The sequence below is a fragment of the Humulus lupulus genome, chromosome 2, assembly GCF_963169125.1.
Source record: "Humulus lupulus chromosome 2, drHumLupu1.1, whole genome shotgun sequence".
NCBI lineage: Eukaryota > Viridiplantae > Streptophyta > Magnoliopsida > Rosales > Cannabaceae > Humulus > Humulus lupulus.
In genome coordinates, this window is record NC_084794.1 from 23,065,097 (window position 1) to 23,082,518 (window position 17,422).

The window sequence follows — 17,422 nt, forward strand, 5'->3', positions numbered from 1 at the left end:
AAAAACGTTTATCATTAAGTAAAAAAAATGAAACCGTTTTTGGTATTATTAAAATGAACGTTTTAAAATTAATTTAATTAATAAAATGATATAAACGTTTAGATACCTTTGTTTAAAAAATAAAACGTTAACACCACACCACCCACCCGCCAGTCGAGCTTCGGTCGGACGGTGGCGGCGCGCGCGCGTGGCGGTCAAGTGTGTGAGTCCTCACCCATTCGCACAAAACTGGGTACCCCTTGGGGCACACCCCAAGTCATTGCATTTGCAATATATATACACTCCAAGAAGAATGTTCCAAATCCATGTGGGACTTTTCCCATATCACACACAAATGTATCAATTTTTAATAATTTATAACAAAAGGTTCCAACACCTTTAGACTTGCAATTCCAGGTGCATTTTGTCGAAACATATTCTCTTTTGGTTGTTTAGGGATTGCAATCTACTCACCACCATAGGACAACTTTTCATTATCTCTTAGCTGATATTAAACATCTTGTATATCCAATTTCCCACTAGATCTCATATGTTCAGCGATATGCTAATACTGAAGTTGATTTATTAGCTAAGTATGCTTTTGCGGTGGATATTGAATGTATTTGGTTGAAGGATATTCCACCTCCACTCATAAAAATTATGTAATTTTTTAAAATTCATATGAGTTCTTTTCTTAAAAAAAAAGAAAAAGAAAAATGGAGATAAATATTTTGGGAAACTAATGAATAGATGTCGGCAAGGACCAAACTTGGTTAACAAAGATTAATACTAATATATAGAAGATAAATACTTGGTTAACAAAAAATTTCCAAAAATACGATCAACAGCCAATGCACACCCTCCAAAGGGGGCGCCTTCTTAATAACGCTTTTTCTCATCTCAAACTCAATCTGCACCGTTGGTTTGGGCTGCAGTCTACCTTCCTTCCCAAAACTCCAGATCAGATTTTCTTTTGTCTTTCTCGATCGACATTCTTATCTTATTATTATTTATTTGATTATTTAGAACCAAATCTCTATGTCCCCTTCATAACCTGTAAAGTCAATTAGAATCTGAAGTTTCGAGATGACAATCATTATCCCATTAATGGATTCACCTCAGTTCCAATCACATTGTACAATTTTATTTTAACCAATTCTTGTCTTACATTGTTATTATTTGGTCTGTTGTTTCAAGAAATTGGAGTTAAATAGAAGAATTTCCTTTCAATTTTAATGATCCATATTGTACAATTCTGAAGTTTAGGGTTTGGGGTCTGAGAGGAGGAGTAGAAAGAAGTTTTCGTTTACGGGTTGTTTGATTCGATCCATTGGTGAAAAAAAAAATTGATGGGAATTTCAATTTTCTCCACCATCTGCGTCCTTCATTCATTGATTTCATTAACCTCCGGATCACTGATAATGTTTTACCTTAACGAGTTCTCAGTGTTCGGCCACGGTGCCGAAACGGCTCGGAAGCTTTCGGGTTCAACCCCACATGACCAATTGTTGATCCAAACGTCTAATTCTTTTGCAGGGCTGCTTCTTTTTGTTATTGGTTTTTTGTTGTTTATGGTGGCTTTTGTCAAAGACAGGGAGTTTCAGAGCTTCTTCGCTAAAGGGTGCATGCTTCTTCATGTTTCAATGGCGGTTTGGAGGGTTTGCTTTGAGAGGAGGCTCGAGGTGTTGGCTTGGGACTGGCCTAAGCAGGTCATTGGGGATTTTGCTCTAGCTCTTTCATGGGCTTTCTTTTTGGTTTATTCTTGGAGGGAGAAGTATGACTAAACTGAACATATATGGAGTTTTTGAATTGAAGAAGTTGGGAATTCAAGGCCATTGATATGCTGAAATTTGAATGTAGTTACTCTGCTGAATTCCCCACGAATTGTATCCAAAAGTGTGGGCTTTTCTGGTTGCAGATTCAGGTTTTGCTACTGTGAGCATATGCAAATTATGAGAATTGGGAGGGACCAAACAGTTCAGCTCAAACTCGTTCAAATATAGGAACTTTAATTTGTTCTAATAAATTTCAGAATCCTTACCTTTTGGGGATTTTGCATCTTCTCATGAAATATTTGCTATCTGGTAATAAATGATGTTTTGTTTGTGTGCACTTTGACTCTAATCACTGACTGGTATTGTTGAAAATTTCTGATATCCAAATTGTGTTGGAAGGAATGCTGTGTTACAATTTCATTTCAGAGTTAAAGAGTTGTAGTGATAGTACGTTATAACTGCATAGGATATCAAATTCATTTTTAAGGATTCTCACATGTTGCAAACTAATATGTTTGATGTTGCACCAAAGATTATTCATGTTGCACAGATGTGCAATTTTAAAATACTGAGTAGTTCCTTTAAGAACACTATGCTACTCAGTCTCAGATCAGATTGTATTTGGAATGGTTACTCTTGTACTAAATTTATGAGCTTGTTGGTTGTTGATGATGGTCTTTGATAAGCTGCTTTTACCTTATCAAGTAGAAAATTGGAAACTTTATTTACTGGTTTAGTGCTGGCATATGCTGCCTAGTAGGGTAATATTTATTAGTGTTTATCTCTAGTTTAATCAAGTAATAACTCTCAATTTCCTTGGAATTTTCTTAAACTACAGCTTCTTGTTCCTGCAGATTTTTATGGTCCTTGTTTATTTCGACAGGTTCATTCACATACCTTTATTTTTGCTCTATTTGAACTTGTAGTATCCCATGCCTCGTGTCAAAATGCTCCAAATTGTAAAATTTTGTACTTTAGAAATGCTATGAGGAGAAAATGACAACTTGACATGTTCCCTTAGCAGAAATGAGCAATAATGCTTCTTCTGTAGAAACTTTCTTGGTCATCATTACCCAATAAATCTTACAAGGGAAACCAACTTAATTTTGAATCTCTTGGAGGGAGAAGAAGCTATTGGTTTGCCTATATGCTGATTATGATTTTTGGTAACAAGATGTTTCAGCAAGGGGCACACATAGCAAGGACTGCATAGCTTTGATCAATGGGGAATGGGGCGTGAATAGCGACATATGGAAGCTCACCGACTACAATCAGGCCCACAACCACAAGGACCACCAACCATAATGTAATCTATTAAGACCTCATCTAGACATTAGTGCAAATTACCAAATAAGTCCATATACTACAATTCAGATGGGCTCGAGTACATGTTATTGACATTGTTATAGGCCTTCACAATAATGCCATACTAATTCTGAAAATAAATAGTTAATGTCATGGTAAAGTTCAGATGTCCAGTTTTTCAATTCTCATATTTAATCTTATTATAGTTGTGTTTTGAGTTTCCTTTTGTTAAAAAAAAAAAATTAAATTTGTATATTTTTTATTTACATATATCGATTCCCCTTTGGGAACGAGAGATATTTGGGACCAATCTTATGTGAATATCGTTATGTTATAGTGCACTGTGCAACATATTTTATTTTAAATTGGTCACAGGCCGATCCATAGAGTTGTGATATCATTTGTCACCATGTGAAGTCTTCCTTGTTTCAGTACGTGAACATGAAGAGTCAGTCAAACTTATCATATTTCTTGTCATTCTTTTTGGTTTTATTTTAATTTTTGCTTGTGTGAGGTTGATAATTGATATGTATCTTCTCACTTTTCCATATTCGGTTTCTTTCTCTTGCCATCTAGCATAGAAAGAGAACCAAAGAAGAAATGTTATTAAAGAGAAAGAAAAGAATCTATATAAGGTAGGCATTAGTATATAATGCATAATGAATATGAAACAAAAGAGAAGAGAGAATCTACTAGTTGTAAAGTTTTGGTGCCAGAAGCGTAAACCACTGGAATCACCAATAGTGGTAATGGCTCAAAAATAAAAGTGTACCCTCCTCAGTAGTTGCCCAAACGTTACCTTTGGGTTTTTCTATATAAAATAAATCTCATCATATCAAAAAACGAAAACAACAAAAAAAGCCCAAAAAGCAAAGAAACAAAGGTGAAGCTGAAAGAGGAACTTGACTGTCATTCTCGAGTCCCATAACAGACGTAATAAATAAATGCACTATTAAGAAAGAACCCCCCACCCTTCAGAATCCTGAGGCTGCGTGGCTTACACGCTCCATCAAGTTACCTTTGTCATGTCCTATAAGTGCGCGTGGTAGTCTCACCAAGCACATAATCTACTTTTTCTCATCATCTGCTCTGAGGGACTTGGGATACATAGACAGAAGTATCGGAATAGGAAAGTCACCAAACCAACCAAAAACCCAGAGAAAAGAAAGCAATCAAAGTCAATATTCCAAAGAAAAACCATAGGAAGGGTTTGGTTTTCTTTCTTTCTTTCTTGTCAAAAAAAATTCAACCTTTACTACAGCAGGAGTGAAAAAAGGTCAAGCTGTTTCTTTCAATGGGAGATAACATGGAGGAAGAGCAAGAAAGACCATCAACACCCCCAAATCAATCACAAGCATCGGCTTCTTACATGTTGTTTTTAGGAATTATGAGCAGAAGGAGGACTTGGGTATGCATCTTTGTGCTGGTTTATGCAATAATTTTAACTAGCTCATGGAATTTCCTTAAATCTATACTTTCTTGGTACAACTTACATTCTCAGCCATCTTCTTCTTCTTCTTCCTCATCTTCTTATGGGTGGGCTGCCCTTTATGCATCTGTGCTTCTTGGAGCTGTGTTTGGGATTGTTTCCATGGTTGCTGCTCTGGCAGTGGTGGTGCCAGCCACCATGGTCACATGGATCGCCATTGTTGTTCTGCTTGCCTTCTTTGGAAAACCCAGGAGGGCTTTGGTGGTGGAAGGTAGGAAGATCACCAGAGAGATTGTGGGGTTTGTGATCAGGATTTTGTTGAAGGAAGGCAGCCTTGTGGCTGCTGTTTGTGCTGTTTTGGGTTATTCTGCCCTTGTTGGGAGGAATTCTGAGGCTGATTAACTCCTGTGAAATTTTGGTAAAGTTCCTCATTCTCTCTTGAGGCATCTTTATGTTTTTACTTATTTTATATTTTTAGAATTAGTAAAACTCATTTCTTTGGGGGCTTTTCAACCTTATTGACTACCGTTTTAGATTTCCACTTGGGTGTATTGTGTAAATTCTTCTGCTCTGATGTTCTATTTATTCTTTTCCCAACTTAACTTGCTGCAATTATGTGTGCATTTATTTACTGACCCTTCTGAGCTTACAGGCATGTCATTAGTTTATTATGATGGTCTACAATACTTGAGAAGTTTGCAAAAGAAAATGGTGTTATGTAGATTTATATAATATTATTAGCAAATTAGCAAATTACATAGGACTTGAAAATCAAACTGATTTCTTATGCTCAAATCTAGTTTGTGGACTTGTCAGCGGTTTGAACTTGATTTCATATACATTAGAGGAGACTGGTGTATCAATTTGTTTTATTATTAATATTATCATTCACCATATCAGTTAGCAATTCAGTATTCACATGGTGATTTCTTTGCTGAATTTTCAAGGAAAAAATCTCTGTTTGGTATTACTAGGGTTAGGGAGCTGGAAGGAATTGAGTTGAAGCTCACAAGTGTTGTTTTTATGTGGACGATGAACATTTTCTTGTAAGGGGCATCTCTGAAAAACAGGACTTATGCTGATCACAAGACTTTCTTGTGCTTTGCACTTATTTAATTCTATAGAGCAGTCTTCTTTTCAAAAATTGGATCTTTTTCACTTCTTCCTTTGGAGAAGTAGTGAATATAGATAGTTATGCGGTGGTTCTTATATGAGCCAGTTTTTGTTTTTGTAAAGAGTAGACAAGGAAGAAGATTCTTAAACAGGTAACTTTGTTGCAGAATTTCACAATATAACAATTTTGGGGTGTATACAATTAGCTTAGGTGTTTTATGAGAAAAAAATTAATATAAAAAAACAATTTCTTTTTTACTAAATTCTTCCCACGTCAAAAATGCCAACAATATTAATATATTATTCATCCTCTGAGCTTTATTTGCCTCATTAAAATAAAATGTATTCTCATTCGAAGATGCCAGGAAATCTAATAACCAGTCAGAGTCAGATTGTATATTTATATATGTATATATATATATATTCAATTCTATTTTAAATTAATTTAATCATTTTTAATTTAGTTTTCTTTTGTTCTGGTGGGAAAAACAACTCATTTATATTTCATCAGCAATCTCATTCTCTCCATAATATTTTAAGGAGAAAAAGCCTGCCAAGTTTAAGGTGGAAGCAACAAGATAACATGATCTTGTAAATAACAAAACCAAAATACAAAAATAAATAAATACAGATCTGGGTAGCCATTGATATAGACATTTGCAAAGTGTTTATTTTTTCTTTTTCTAATGGAGAGGCTAGTCATTTGCATGCTCATAAATGGTTGTTCAAACTTACATAATTTTATATTGCCTTCAATATATCATCTAAATATTTCTCCGGTAGACAATGAACGTTTGGGGTGTCTTTGGTTATTTTAAATTATATATGCAATCTTGGTATTCTAGATTAAATCTGATTGTGAGTTTTGAGATTATATGTTTTAGACTTGTGATTTTTTATAGTTGTTTTTGAGATTTTTTTTTGCTAAAGAATAAAACTACATTAATGATTAAATATGTAGGCCCCACGTGCTTGATTAAATAGGATCATAATACAAGTTCATCTCAGTGCATGCATAGGCAATTAATGAGCGCCTTGTTAGCTCAACATAGGGGTGAGCATTGGTCGGTTTGGGCGGTTTTTTCACAAAAAAAAATCCAGAATTCGGTTTTCGGTTCGGATTGGTGCAATCCAAAAACCGATCGAACCAAACTAGTTTAAAAAAAACCGACCGTTTTGGACCGCGATTTGGTCGGTTAAACCGACCAAACCGAATTGATTATATATTTTTTTATTTTTTTATTTTTTTTTGAAAGTTTTAGTTAAAAAATTAAAAATTTTGGATTGTTAGAATCCATTTTTGTATGTTTTTAAAACATAAATATATAGAACATAATTACATTTACAAGGGCCTTAAGTTTTTTTTTTTTATTAAATTTTTTAATAATTAATAATTAATAGTTATATAATATTATATTATTATTTTATTGTGTTCGGTCGGTTTCGGTTTTTTTGGTCGGTTCACCCAAAATTTCCAAACCGACCGAACAGTGGCGGTTTGCACCGTCGGCGGTTTTTTCGGTTTAAACGGTTTTGGTTTTTTCGGTGTTCGGTAGATCGGTGTACACGGTTTTTTCAGTTTTTCGGATTTTATGCTCAGCCCTAGCTGAACACCGTATATGAATTAGAGAGAAATATGGATAATAATAAACTTGCTATATCTTCTAATAAAGATTATAACTCATTACAATATAAAAGATTATAACTCATTACAATATAAAGATCTATTGGAGATAGCGCTGAGACTTAAACTAAACAATTAGTCTTTATAAAATATAAAGATAGCATGAGCATAAGCTAATTTCTAGCGCAGAGACTTAAACTAAACAATTAGTCTTTATAAAATATAAAGATAGCATGAGCATAAGCTAATTTCTACTTGGATGATGGAGAAACTACTTACAAAAAAACACTATAGCACAAAATGAGATCAGACATAAGCCTAACCAAAATAAGAAAAAATATGTCAATAGTCAAAATGTAAAAAATTAAAGTATTAAATTTAGAAAAAAAAGACCTACTAAATATGTGATACTTAATTATATTAAGTTGCAGTCAAATGGTGAAAATCTTCCATATTATATTCCTTATATATACAACTTAATGATAGGAATGTACACGGGGTTGAGTCAAGGATGGCTCCCCATCCCCACCTCATCTCGGAGTTGGGGTCCGATCGGGTACCCATTTAGAAAACATGTTTATTTTTTTTCTTAAATTGATAAAATATTTTTTAATATAAAATAATTTTAGAAAACAATAAATTATACCTTTAGGAAATGTATATTTTTATATAAATTATTATATTATATATTTTTAAAAATATCTATATTAAAAAATAAATTAGAATAAAATTACAATGTAAATGAGACGAATTCGGGACAAGGGTCATGTTCCCTGTCTCACCCCACTGGTTAAATTGACATCCTTGCTGAATGAGCTTTATTTTAATTAAAATCATAAACAAAAAATCCAAAGCTTTGGGCTCCCACACATAGACTTGGGCTCAATCTCTCTCTTGAATTTTTTTTATTTATCTTTTAATTAATTAAATATTTATTTAAATTAACTAATTATGATTTGAAACTTAATTATATTGCCTTCAATATATCATCTAAATATTTCTTCGGTAAAAAATGAAAGGTTTGGGGTGTTTTTGGTTATTTTGAATTATATTATGCAATCTTGGTATTCTAGATTAAATTTGATTGTGAGTTTTGAGATTGTATCTTTTAGAGGTGATTTTTATAATTGTTTTTGAGATTTTTTATTGCTAAAAGAATAAAACTATATTAATGATTAAATATGCGGGCCCCACGTGCTTGATTAAATAGGATCATTATGGGGTGCACACGGGTTGAGTTCAGGTGAATAAATAGGGTATCTCGGCCAAATTTTGCAGATTTTTGGGTAATTTCGAGTGTATTCGGTTCAAGTTTCGGAAGGGATTGGGCCAAAAATAGGCATTGTTAAAAAAATTTCAAAAATACCAATTTTTTACACTTTTTTTATTTTTCACGTTTTATTTTTAATTTTTTTTAACTTTGTTGTTAGTTTTATTCAATTGTTTTTTTACAAGCTTTTTTATTTCATTCAATTTTTTTGAAAAATACATAACCTCTTAAGTCTGAACTCTAAAGGCTTGATTAGTTGATTTTAAAAGATAAATCATGAAAATAAGTTATAGAAAAGAAATGTGATTTTAATGCATTTCAACAAACAAACTACAAAATAAATATACTTAAACTTAAACATACTATTCAATTGCTTACCTATTACCTAATGTCTAAAGTTCAAAGTTCAAAGTCCAAATTACAAACATAAAAATATCAAAAGTCCCAAAATACAAGCATAATTAAACATAAAGTTCATATCTACAATCATAATAAAGTCCATAACTACAACCATACACATAAAGTCCATAAAAGTCCAAAATACAAAGAAAGATATTGGTGGTATGATCACTCATTCCTTCCTTTCAAATGTTTAATGTCCAATTGCAAATCTTTTTAAAATAAATAAAAATTATTAAAGAAAAGAAATCAAAGAAACAAATAACAAAACACTAAGTAAAATAAAAAATGAAGAATGTAACGTCCTACTAATCCAGGACTGTTACACCATGTGTTAAAAATAATGCTTAACCCATTAAGCGAATCATTTGGACTTAATTAAGGTTAAACGATAGTTTAGGTATTAAAAGATTTTGGTCGATAAGTTGAATTTTTCATTAAAAATGGTTGAATAATTACAAGGGATCCCATTTTTTTAAAAATAAAATACAAGTTTATCAAAATTACAGACTTAGCCGACCTAAGCGACAAATTTCAACTAATGACTCATGCTCCTCAAAATATCTCAACCGTGACGGGCGAGCAAGCTCAATATGTACACACCGCCCTTTCAGCTCTCAAACTCATGGCTAGTCTAGCTTTCCTTTGCTCTTACCTACACCACGAAGTACCTGTGAGCCAAGACTCAGTAATAAAACCCAAACAATCATACAGATATCTAGATAAACATTAATATGTATTGCATAGCCTATAACCACAACTGGTTCACATAGATTTTCCAAACAATATACGACTCATGCCGAGTAGATGGATATCACATCTTCATAATGGCCCCGCCACTACGCCATACATTATGCATGTAATGCCGATAACGACCTCCCAACCAAGCGATCAGTACAAACAATTATAACAACATAGATTCATAAAAAGCAGACATTTAACTATAAACGGATTCATGACATGGTCATTCCCGTGCCCTATAATTGGGGCGCACGCCCTACACTCGGTGCAAGTGTCGGTTTTCTTACCTCAAGTCCTGAGCGATAAGGTAAAGCAACAACGAGCAAGATCCTTTCCTCTCAAGCCTTGAGGTACCCCTAGTCACAACATATTAATGGATATTCATAAAGAACTAAACCAATTAAGAGCTTTAAGACTGAGTCCTAGCCTCCAAGACTTGGAATTCTATTAAACCGGGTAGTAGAATCCTTCCCAAGCCCTTAGGTTTGAGTCCCCGCAACTCAAAACCTCATTTGGCCATTTTCCCCAATTAGAGCCGCGGTGTGCCTCTTGGCAGAGAGCCCCAAACCATAAAGGCACAAGACACGCACCGCGACACCAAGATGGTTCAGAAGAACATCAGCGCTTTGAGTTCATGCGGGTCGCGACGCTCCAAGAACAGTGCCGCGACACAACCCTGTGAACTCAGAAATTCCAACAATTTCAGAAATCGCAAATCCTCCCAAATCCACCCCAAACTCGGTTTCCACCCCACTTTCAACCGCCAAAACAATCCAACAACACAGATACTCAACAAACCACAACTAAAACTCTCTAAAACACCCCACAATACTAATACCCAAAGATTCATCAAGAACACACCAAAACAACATTAGAGAATAAGCTTAAGTAATTACCTTTGAATTTTGAGATTCTTAACCAGAATGGTGTTCTTCTACAGCTCCCCCACCAGGAACAACAATTTCCCTTGAAGAACCTCCAAACTTGGTGCTCTAAGATGAATTCTTCAAGAACTATAGAGAACTACTTTGAGGGAGAGAGAGAGAGTTAATGCCAATGAGAACGTGAGAGTGAAGTTTCCTCTGATTGACTAAGTCTAAAACTATGCCACTGGTAAAAGACTATCATACCCCTGCCTACTAAGCCTCTCTTCAAAGCCCCCAAGGGCATATTAGTCATTTGACACCAATCCCACTGTTGACCCTTGTTTTGGTCAACTGACACGGAGTCAAATGCTTGATGTGATGGAAGGTATTGAAATAGATCTAATGGAAAGAACAGTAAACGACACAACAGATTATAGTGGTTCAACCCCCGCGAATTTGTAATGACCTACGTCCACTTAAGCTATTATTGATATTGATTCTCAAAGGAGTGATAAAAGAACTAAGGTTCTTCAAGTTTCACAAGCCTTAGAGGGATGAATAATACAATCGAAAGTTAATAGCTATAATTCTCTTGTAAAGCACAAACTCAAATCAGCCGAAAGGTAATAGTCCCTCCCTTGAGCTATTTCTTCTCTATTTATAGACTCAAGGAGGATTACATAAATTTGTTATAGATATTCTTTCCTAAATAATCAGATACTCAGGAATTATGGGAGATAATCTCGGATATGATTACAATCGCATAAGATCTTCTCAAAATATACGGAGTATACGACCAAGCTGGTCGTATATAAAATCCAAATGTTATGCCAGGGGATCCTCCCTGGTCGATAGTCGAACAGATGCTTTGCTAGGTGTCAGCCACGTGTTAAAAATGTCTGCCACATCATCCACGCTTATTTTTTGGATAACACCCACTACACCTCAAATTTCACTTAAGATCCCCAATTTATTCTACTAATTCCCCAAATACAAATATTTTCCCTTAGTTATAACTCATACTCAAATAACCCCTGGTAAATCACCAAATTACTAATATACCCCTAGGCTCACCCTGAGCCAGGTATTAATCCCCAATGTGACTTTTCCGCTACTTTGCTCAAAAGGATCGCCTCGTGCTGAATATCTCAAATATATACACATAATAATGTGGTTCCACTCATAAAGCATGTATAATTACAAATATACCCTCAGCAGGTCAAAATTACAAAAATGTCATTTTTAACAGAAACGGGCCTATAAGCACATTTAACACACTTAACACATGCATAAGCAGTAATATCATAATATAATTCATATAATTCACATATATAATTAGAATTAAATCATACTAACACATAAACATCCAATTATGCCCTCCTGGCACTGTAATCATGACACTAAGCCTTACTAGCAAATTTGGGACGTTACAAATAAATTCTTACAAGCAATTCATTCAATTTGCAGATTGTTGTGCAGATGATGAGGCTAAAGACTGAACATTGATAGAGGATGAGGCTAGCCCAACACTAGTATCATCAGTTATCTCTACAAATATTATTAATATATAAGATAAATATTAGAATATAAAACATTCACACACTTAAAATAAATATTTATAAGTTACAAGTTAGACCATGAAAACCCAAATAAATTTTAATAAATTACCAGACTCAAGAAACTATGATGTTTGAAGCATTTCTTCTTTATTCATATAGTCTCGAACAATGATGGGTTGATGTGATCTGCTCCACCAGTTTTTGAGACAATGCTTCGACCATCTTTGGGTTTAGTAAGCTTATAAAAGGATCTAAAATTCAACCTCCAATAGAAAATGCCACCTCAAAAGCAATGGTGGTAACCAGTATAGCTAACACATCACGAGCCATGAATGATAATGTAACGTCCCAATTTCCCTAATAAGGCTTAATGCCATGATTAGGGGCCAGTCAGGTAAAAATTGAAATAATTATGTGCATGTGTTATGATTATATGAATTATGTGTAATATATTTACATGTTTAGGGTGTATTAAGCATGCATGTGGGTCCATTTCTTATTAAAATGACATTTTTTCAATTTTGACCCGTTGATGACATATTTGTAAATATATGCATTTTGTGATTGAGACCATATTATTACGTGGATATATTTGAGTTATTCGGCACGAGGCGATCCTAGTAAGCAAGTTAGCAATTTAGTCACAACGGGGTCAAATACCCGGCTCGGGGTGAGCCCATAGGTATTTTAGTAATTTAGTACATTACTGGGATTTATCGGGTAATGGGAAGTTATTTGGTGATTACTTGGGGATATTATAATTAATTTAAAAATGTGGTGTTATTTGAGATTAGTGAAAAGTGGTGGCAAATGAGTAATTTTCCCTTGAGGGCATTGAAGAGCTTGGGTGAGGGCTAGGGGCATTTTGGTCATTTCCCTTGCCCATGAGATAGCTTAGTGAGCTGAGAAAGAAACCTCTAGAGTTTACAAAACATCAAAATAGCAGCTCACACTATCCCACTCTCGTTTCCCTCTTTCTGTCTTGAACACTTGGGGAGTTTTTAATTTTAGAGAAGATTTGCTTAGGAATTGAAGGCCAAAGCTAAGATTTGGATTAAAGGGCAGCTTAGGATTGCAACTTAACATATAGAGGTAAGAACTCTCATTTGGTTTCTATGAATTTCTTATGTTCTTGAGCTTTGAAGCTCAAGATTTGGGTTTTGAATTTTGGTGAGAGTTTGGGTGAGTTTTTGGTGTCACTATGTTGCTTAAGTTGAATTATGCTAATTTTGGGAGTCATTTTTGGCTAGGATGGACACTTGGGGTGAGCTCGGAGAAAACGCAGGTGGAAAACCCAGAAATTATGGGTTCGCGTAGTAACGCCCCTGACCTGGGTTTGGGCGCCCCTACGCTATGCAGGGAAGGGCTTTGGGGGCTCTCTGTTTTTTTTTGGGAGCCCCTGCCCTATGCCAATTTCAGCAAGCCTCACTTTTAGAGCTTGGGAAGAACTTGAGGGCTCGGGGGATGATTCCACCACCCAGTTGGGTGGAGGTGGAGGCCCTGAAGGCACGAGATTGGTCCCAGAGTTTGTTTATGTGATTGAATCGTAATGAGGATATTATTTATGGTTGTGACTAGGTTACCGCTAGGGCTCGCGGCAGGATTGTGCTCGAGGGTCGTTTTTGTTAGGAATTGTTCCTAGTGCGCAGCGCAAATTGCTATAATGGTAGTATTGTATACAATAAAAAAAATTCATATAAACAACTTTATACGAGGATCCTTTAATATGCAATATGTTAATCAACAAAATATGTATACGTGAAATTGAGATGAAATGATTTACCTCTTGTAGCCTATCAAGAATCTTTAAATCTTTTCGTATATAACTCGATCTTCCTATCCTTGCTAGAGTACTCACACCAAGATCTTCCAAGACATTCTCTACACCTTAAGATGTGGTTGGGCACTGTAACGCCCTACTACCCAGGGACCGTTACACCGTGTATTTTAAATAGTTCTAAACTCACTAAATGAGTCATTTGGCCATAATCGTGTAGCTAAACGTGATTCAAGGTTTAGGGTTAAAATTTTTGGTAAAAGTTACAAACGTTTCACTAAAACGTTTACTATATACATGAGATCCCAAAATACATTTAAAATGGTTAAAATAGGGATTAACCCTAGTTCCTCTTTAAACTTCGGTCGTGGTGGTCGAGTAACTGCATATGTACACATTGTCACCTAAGCTCTCCAACTCAAGGAAGGTCTAGCTTTCTATTCCCTTTACCTGCACCACATAGCACCAGTGAGCCGAGGCTTAGCAAGAAAACTTAAACATGCATATAAGCAGTTAATAATATGTTACCAAATCATAATAACCATGCCTAGGAGTAATAACCCTACTCATGCATGCATGCAAGTACAAATAAATTATTATGGAATCATTCTGGCTCAACGCCCTAGGATATGGGACTAATGAGTCACCCTAAGGCCCTATGCCCTGTCCTCTATATAATCAGCTTTGGAGCTGATCTAGCGTACTCGACGCTAAGTTTTCTCTGACTAGTAGATCGGTCGAGCGTATGATGCTGTAATGCCCTAGATAACCAAGACCGTTACACTGTGTATTATAAAATAGTGCAAGACTTGCTAATCAAGTCATTTGAACATAAATGTGATCCTAAATTCAACTAACAGGTTAGGGTTAAAATATTTCGATCATAAATTGTTAATTTTCATTAAAACAAATGTTTGATACATGGGATCTCAGAAACAGGGTTTATGTGGTAAATACAACTCTAAAAAGTTGATACAACAAAAGCCACTCTAACGACAAAATACAATTTAGAGCTCTATTCATGTAACTTTTCCCTCGGCCGTGGCAGTCGAGCAGCTGACGATGTAACTTTTCCAGTTTCCCTTTGCCTTTACCTGCACCACGTAGCAACCATGAGCCAAGGCCCAACAAGAAAACCATAAACAACAAACACATATAGCAGCAGTAGCATTCAATCAACTTTAAACCAATTCATTCAATTATTCAACAAAGTACAAGCATTAAGCTAAATAGCGATAAACATGTATTCTCAAGCATACATCTCAATCAGTAATATAAATGTTCAGGTGTCGGCGCCCTTAGGCCGAGCCCTCTGTTTATTTAGCTAATTCTGACTCGCTTAGGCCGAGCTGCGCTCAGTACGCTTATCATCAGCCTCGACACCCTTAGGTCGTACTTTCATATAACACATAACAACCATATAATCACAAAATACATACGTTTAATTACAGGGAAACTCAGTCTCATTCACAACCACATGGGTGCAATTTTCTTACCTCGAATCCCGAGCGATAAATAAAGAGCAGTCCCGAGCATGATCCTCAGTCCTGAGCCTTAATGATAATCATAGTCACAAATAACCATGGATAATTATCAATCCCTAATTCAAATAAATGTTTTAGAAATAAATACTAGCCTCAGGGGCCTCGAATTCTACTAAACCGAGTAGTAGAATTCGTCCCGAGAACTTAGGTTTGAAGCCCCTTGCCTCCCCGAGCCTAAAAGCTTAAGCTCCCTTTATTTCCCATTTAGGGTTGCGACTTGCCCATAAGGGCCGCGACCCGCCCCTTAGACAGAGGCCCAGCCCTCCCAGCTGGAGGAGACGGTCCGCGACTTGCACCCCCTGGGTCGCGGCGTGCCTGGCGAATTAGAGGCACCCCAACCTCTTCAAGCACGCGGGTCGCAGTGCCTGAAGAAGAAGGTCGCGACCAAAGCCCCCAAAACCAGAAAATCCTTCATTTCCAATGTTTTTCCTCGAGCCTAACCTCAAATTCATTCCCCAAATCAACAACCAAACTTAGATTTAGGCCCAGAATTCTTACCCTCATAACCTAAATATCATATCTAGTTTATAACAATTCCCTTACACCCATCAAACACCCGTAACCAATTACCACCTAAAATTCATGCAAACTCTAAACTCTAACATTATTTCAACAAAATTAAATTGAAACTTACCTTAGTTTGTGGCTTGAATTCCCCAACTATACCTTGTCTACTTCTAGCCTCAATTCCTCAGGTTCTTCTCTGTAACGCCCTACCTCCTTAGAGTCGTTACTAAGTGAGTTTGAAAACGTGCCTTCAACTCGCTAATCGAGGTTTTAGGTCAAATAGTGTAATTAATCCATAAACAGAGGAAAAACTTTAGAAATAACACCATAGCATTGAAAATCATAAAATTTTGACACTTGGGATCCCAAAATACAGTTTAGAAATATTTACAACATAAAAATTGAACCAAGTCGACTAAACGAAAAAATGTAAATTTATTTACAAACATCTCCCAAAATCCTCTGGTTGTGGCAGCCAGGCTGGCCAAACATGTACACGCCGCTTCACGCCTGCTATACTCATGATTGGTTGGCCTTCTCTTTACCCTTACCTACACCACAGAGCATCTGTGAGCCGAAGCCTAGTAAGAAAACCCACAAACAGATAACATATGCAACACATATATCAAGCATAAAAACAGGCCACCAATTGGCTAAACACATACGGCCTAGCAGTCCCAGGCGTTTACCAAGCCCTGGGTTCGCGGACCATGCCGTGAGGATATCCCAGGTATCCTTTTAGGGACTCGCCCTGGCAACTCGCACTCCGCGTGCTCAACGCTGCTCCCGGCCCCTTGTCGTTCTCGGACTTGCACTCAGCATGCCCTTCGCTGTTCCCGGCCTTTGCCGTCCTCGGCCTACACCGTTCCCGGCTCTTGCCGATCATTCACATGATAACATACATATCATAACAAGCAAGTACAAAATTCTAGCATATTCAATTAAAGGGCTACGCCCCGCAGTTCTAATATATTGGGCCCAGCCCTGCATACCAATTCCATTCAAACACATTGAGCTCAGCCCTGCACACAAGCTTTATGGGAACAAGGGTTTTGTTACCTAAGTTCCGAGCTCTCCGAGCACCGATGTCCCGAGCAAAGTCCTCTAGCTTGAGCCTCTCTGAAACCCTAGTCACAACATATTAACAATATCCATCCATCAAGTTCTATTCCAATAAATAAATTTAAGCCATAACCCTAATCTCCGGGACCTTGAATTCTATCAATCCGGGCGATAAAATCCATCTCGAGCCTTAACCGTTGAATTCCCAAGCCTAAATACCCTTAAAAATGCAGACTAGCACTAAGAGTCGCGACCCCACCCTCAAGAGCCGTGGCTAGCCTCAAAACAGAGGCTAGCACACCCCTGCAACACACACGGGCCGCGGCGCGTATGAACTCCTTAGCCACACTCGGCCGCGCGCGCACACGGGCCGCGACCCTCACCATCGAACCCAGAATTTCCATCACTTTCCTTGCATTTTCCTCAAGCTAACCCACTCAAAACTTATCTAACAAGCCCATATAATTACCAC

At 36.4% G+C, this 17,422-nt stretch overlaps 2 protein-coding genes across 4 annotated transcripts; both read left to right on the forward strand.

Moving 5' to 3' along the window:
- Positions 1-830: 830 nt before the first annotated feature.
- LOC133817484 (uncharacterized) lies at positions 831-2,091 on the forward strand. Its single transcript, XM_062250022.1, has one exon. The coding sequence runs from the start codon at positions 1,329-1,331 to the stop codon at positions 1,761-1,763; it is 435 nt and encodes a 144-aa protein (XP_062106006.1). The 5' UTR covers positions 831-1,328; the 3' UTR covers positions 1,764-2,091.
- A 1,845-nt stretch (positions 2,092-3,936) lies between these two features.
- On the forward strand, positions 3,937-5,786 carry LOC133817485 (uncharacterized). Of its 3 annotated transcripts, XM_062250025.1 has the most exons (3): positions 3,941-4,467; positions 4,561-4,906; positions 5,463-5,786. In XM_062250025.1, exons 1-2 carry the CDS (start codon positions 4,354-4,356, stop codon positions 4,888-4,890), a joined length of 444 nt encoding a protein of 147 aa, XP_062106009.1. In that variant the 5' UTR covers positions 3,941-4,353; the 3' UTR covers positions 4,891-4,906; positions 5,463-5,786. The 3 variants fall into 3 exon arrangements, with proteins under 3 accessions (XP_062106008.1, XP_062106009.1, XP_062106007.1); XM_062250024.1 differs by having other exon boundaries at positions 3,937-4,906; positions 5,436-5,786; XM_062250023.1 differs by having other exon boundaries at positions 3,948-4,906.
- Positions 5,787-17,422: the final 11,636 nt, after the last annotated feature.